General features: G+C 48.2%; 1 protein-coding gene across 2 annotated transcripts in view; it reads right to left on the reverse strand.

Annotated features, from left to right (window-relative positions):
* Window positions 1-5,000, reverse strand: part of LOC120024178 (kinesin-like protein KIF21B) — a 56,835-nt gene that overhangs the window by 1,247 nt on the left and 50,588 nt on the right. For both annotated transcript variants that reach the window (XM_038968363.1, XM_038968354.1), the window contains 2 exons: window positions 4,799-4,969; window positions 1,998-2,197 (listed from right to left, as the gene is read on the reverse strand). In XM_038968363.1, coding sequence (XP_038824291.1) covers window positions 1,998-2,197; window positions 4,799-4,969 — 371 coding nt within the window. The remainder of the gene's footprint in view (window positions 1-1,997; window positions 2,198-4,798; window positions 4,970-5,000) is intronic.

Here is a 5,000-nt window from a genome sequence, read left to right on the forward strand (position 1 = left end):
AGAGGCTGTTGGGGGTACAGGGAGGACAGAGGCTGTTGGGGGTACAGGGAGGACAGAGGCTGTTTGGGGTACAGGGAGGACAGAGGATGTTTGGGGTACAGGGAGGACAGAGGCTGTTTGGGGTTCAGGGAGGACAGAGGCTGTTTGGGGTTCAGGGAGGACAGAGGCTGTTGGGGGTACAGGGAGGACAGAGGCTGTTTGGGGTACAGGGAGGACAGAGGCTGTTTGGGGTTCAGGGAGGACAGAGGCTGTTTGGGGTTCAGGGAGGACAGAGGCTGTTGGGGGTACAGGGAGGACAGAGGCTGTTTGGGGTACAGGGAGGACAGAGGATGTTTGGGGTACAGGGAGGACAGAGGATGTTTGGGGTACAGGGAGGACAGAAGCTGTTTGGGGTACAGGGAGGACAGAGGCTGTTTGGGGTACAGGGAGGACAGAGGATGTTTGGGGTACAGGGAGGACAGAGGATGTTTGGGGTACAGGGAGGACAGAGGATGTTTGGGGCACAGGGAGGACAGAGGCTGTTTGGGGTACAGGGAGGACAGAGGCTGTTGGGGGTACAGGGAGGACAGAGGCTGTTTGGGGTACAGGGAAGACAGAGGCTGTTGAGGGTACAGGGAGGACAGAGGCTGTTGGGGGTACAGGGAGGACAGAGGCTGTTGGGGGTACAGGGAGGACAGAGGCTGTTTGGGGTACAGGGAAGACAGAGGCTGTTGAGGGTACAGGGAGGACAGAGGCTGTTGGGGGTACAGGGAGGACAGAGGCTGTTTGGGGTACAGGGAGGACAGAGGCTGTTTGGGGTACAGGGAGGACAGAGGATGTTTGGGGTACAGGGAGGACAGAGGATGTTTGGGGTACAGGGAGGACAGAGGCTGTTTGGGGTACAGGGAGGACAGAGGCTGTTGGGGGTACAGGGAGGACAGAGGCTGTTGGGGGTACAGGGAGGACAGAGGCTGTTGGGGGTACAGGGAGGACAGAGGCTGTTGGGGGTACAGGGAGGACAGAGGCTGTTTGGGGTACAGGGAGGACAGAGGCTGTTGAGGGTACAGGGAGGACAGAGGCTGTTTGGGGTACAGGGAGGACAGAGGATGTTTGGGGTACAGGGAGGACAGAGGCTGTTTGGGGTACAGGGAGGACAGAGGCTGTTTGGGGTACAGGGAGGACAGAGGATGTTTGGGGTACAGGGAGGACAGAGGCTGTTGGGGGTACAGGGAGGACAGAGGCTGTTGGGGTACAGGGAGGACAGAGGCTGTTTGGGGTACAGGGAGGACAGAGGCTGTTTGGGGTACAGGGAGGACAGAGGCTGTTTGGGGTACAGGGAGGACAGAGGTTGTTGGGGGTACAGGGAGGACAGAGGCTGTTTGGGGTACAGGGAGGACAGAGGCTGTTTGGGGTACAGGGAGGACAGAGGTTGTTGGGGGTACAGGGAGGACAGGGGGTACAGTATGAGGCAGGCCCATGCACACCCTCTGACTGAAACACAGCAGCAGTATGTTGCCATCTCAGCTTCTCAGTAGTCTTCCATACAGTACAGGCCACTCAGACAAACATACTGAACATGCTGATGAGAGGACTGGCCGCAGGCATCAGCTAAGTTCTACGAAGCCTGGTCAGTAACTGTCTGGGGGTGAGTGATTCCAAAAACATTTATAGTTGAGATGGGGGGAAAAATCATGCACCAGTCACTGTGTTGCATTTTACAACAACAAAGAGCATTTTCTCATTGGATAGTCATCGTAGTATCTTCTCAGAAAAGACCAAGGACAACATATACTGTATAACCTAACCCTCCCAATGTATTTGATTTGATTTTATACAGCAGCACTGTGCATCCAAGACAATCCAAGTACAATCCGAGACAATTCCCATCCTATGATTCTATCCTATGTAGTAATGTCATGTCTGGATGTAGTGGGAAATAATCTCAGGGAAAGTCTGGTTCGAACAACAACAACATCAACAACAACAACAGACTGTTTATTGTAATACTAATGGGTTACCTGGAAGCGGTGAAGATGTGTCGTGAGTTGGTGCAGATGGCGTTGATAGGGCTCTCGTGACCCCTGACCTCTCCTATGGGTGTGAAGTTGTCAACGTTCCACACCTTCAGCATGCCCCCCCGACATGCACTCAGCAGCATGGGCCGACCTGGAACATAGGCCAGTGCACACACCCAGTCCTTATGGGCGTTGGGGATTTGCTGAGGACAGGAGAGAGGAAGGAGAAGCTTCTGTTTAGTGTACTTGTATTGGGGGAAAGGATGAAAAACACCATTTATAAAGGTTTTGCAAACAAAAAGACACACACAAGCATTGGGGATTTGCGGAGGACAGGAGAGAGAGTTTTCATTCAGTGGATTTTTTTTCCCTACGTGATATCCAATTGGTAGTTACAATGTTGTCCCATCGCTGCAACTCCCCTACGGACTCAGGAAAGGCGAAAGTCAAGAGCTATGCGTCCTCTGAAACACGACCCTCCAAGCCACACTGCTCACTTAACCCGGAAGCCCACCGCACCAATATGTCGGAGGAAACACTGTCCATCTGGTGACCGAAGCCAGCTTGCAGGCACACGGCCCGCCACAAGGAGTCGCTAGAGCATGATGGGACAAGGAAATCTGTGCCGGCCAAACCCTCCCCTAACCCGGAAGACACTGGGCCAATTGTGCGCCGCCTCACGGTCACGGCCGACTGTGACAAAGCCTGGGATCGAACCCGGCTCTGTAGTGACGCCTCAAGCACTGCGATGCAGACCATTCACAGGACTTTTATCGGGAAAAGGGAAACACACAGACGTTACAATAATCTGTTAGGAAGATAATAGAATTATCCAACTAGTCGTTGACTTGATACATAAACAGCCTGGATATGATATCACATTCACTCTTATCCAGAGCAATTTACAGCAAGGAGTGGATACATGTTTGTACTTTTCCCCATACTGGTCCCCTGTGGGAATCAAACCCACCACACTGGCATTTGCAGGCGCCGTGCTCTACCAACTGAGCCACACAGGACCCCATTCAACATGCTATGATACTAATCTGACAACAACAACAAACGTCTACCTGTGACTCACATAGCATCACTGAAACACCCAGACACAGAAGTATGATGACTGTGTTTCTGTCCACAACCTTCTACCCATAGACAATCTAATGTAAGTAAAGATATCATTTCTACAGGAGTTTACTATGTGTATTTGACAGGACTAAGATTATTAGACATTAACTTATTATGGCTGGGGGGCAGTATTGAGTAGCTTGGATGAATAAGGTGCCTGCTACTCAGGCCCAGAAGCTAAGATATGCATATTATTAGTAGATTTGGATAGAAAACACTCTAAAGTTTCTAAAACGTTTTGAATGATGTCTGTGAGTATAACAGAACTCATATGGCAGGCAAAAACCTGAGAAAAAATCCAACCAGGAAGTGGGAAATCTGAGGTTTGTAGTTTTTCAACTCTTCAACTCTATCCAAGATACAGTGGAAATTTGGTCCGATTGCACTTCCTAAGGCTTCCACTAGATGTCAACAGTCTTTAGAACCTTGTTTCAGGCTTCTACTGTGAAGGGGGAGAGAATAAGAGCTGATTGAGTAAGAGGTCTGCCAGAAGGCCATGAGCTCATTCAGGCGTGCTCCCGTGAGAGGTAGCTGCGTTCCATTGCATTTCTGAAGACAAAGGAATTCTCCGGTTGAAACATTATTGAAGATTTATGTTAAAAACATCCTAAAGATTGATTCTATACATTGTTTGACATGTTTCTACGAACTGTAATGGAATTTTTTTACTTTTCGTCTGGCCTGCGCGTCGTGAATTTGTGAACTGAAGGCGCGAACAAAAAGGAGGTATTTGGACATAAATTATGGACTTTATCGAACAAAACAAACATTTATTGTGGAACTGGGATTCCTGGGAGTGCATTCTGATGAAGATCATCAAAGGTAAGTGAATATTTATAATGCTATTTCTGACTTCTGTTGACTCCACAACATGGCGGGTACCTGTATGGCTTGTTTTTGTGTCTGAGCGCCGTACTTAGATTATTGCATGGTGTGCTTTTTCCGTAAAGTTTTTTTGAAATCTGACACAGCGGTTGCATTAAGGAGAAGGTTATCTAAAGTTCCACGTAAAACACTTGTATCTTTCATCAACGTTTATTATGAGTATTTCTGTAAATTGATGTGGCTCTCTGCAAAATTACCGGATGTTTTGGAGGCAAAACATTACTGAACATAACGCGCCAATGTAAACTAAGATTTTTGGATATAAATATGATATAAGTATTGTGTAACATGAAGTCCTATGAGTGTTATCTGATGAAGATCATCAAAGGTTAGTGATTCATTTTATCTCTATTTCTGCTTTTTGTGACTCCTCTCTTTGGCTGGAAAAATGGCTGTGTTTTTCTGTGACTAGGTACTGACCTAACATAATCAGATGGTGTGCTTTTGTCGTAAAGTCTTTTTGAAATCGGACACTGTGGTGGGATTAACAACAAGTTTATCTTTAAATGGTGTAAAATACTTGTATGTTTGAGGAATTTTAATTATGAGATTTCTGTTGTTTGAATTTGGCGCCCTGCACTTTCACTGGCTGTTGTCAAGTCAATCCCGTTAACGGGATCTCAGCCGTAAGAAGTTAAATATTCTCTAAAAAGGATCACAGCAGTACTAGATAGATAGATAGATAGATAGATAGATAGAGAGAGAGAACCTCTCTCTCTGCCACTCTCTCGCTCCCGCTCTCGCTCTTCCTCCTCCCTCCCTCCCTTTTTCTCTCTCTCTCTCTCTCTCTCTACCTGTGTGAGTTCTTGTTGCTCCAGGTCCCACTTCTTGATGCCGTTGTCTCGTGACGCGCTGAACAGCACGTCCCCCTGGATGGCCAGACACTCGATCCCGTCGTAGTGAGGAGGCTCAAAGTTATGGGATGGGCCTATGTTACCCAGCATGCCCTCTGCCACATCAAATACCTACCAGGAAGAGAAGCGGAAAGCAGTCAGA

This window comes from Salvelinus namaycush, chromosome 2 (genome assembly GCF_016432855.1).
Source record: "Salvelinus namaycush isolate Seneca chromosome 2, SaNama_1.0, whole genome shotgun sequence".
In the NCBI taxonomy this organism is placed as follows: domain Eukaryota; kingdom Metazoa; phylum Chordata; class Actinopteri; order Salmoniformes; family Salmonidae; genus Salvelinus; species Salvelinus namaycush.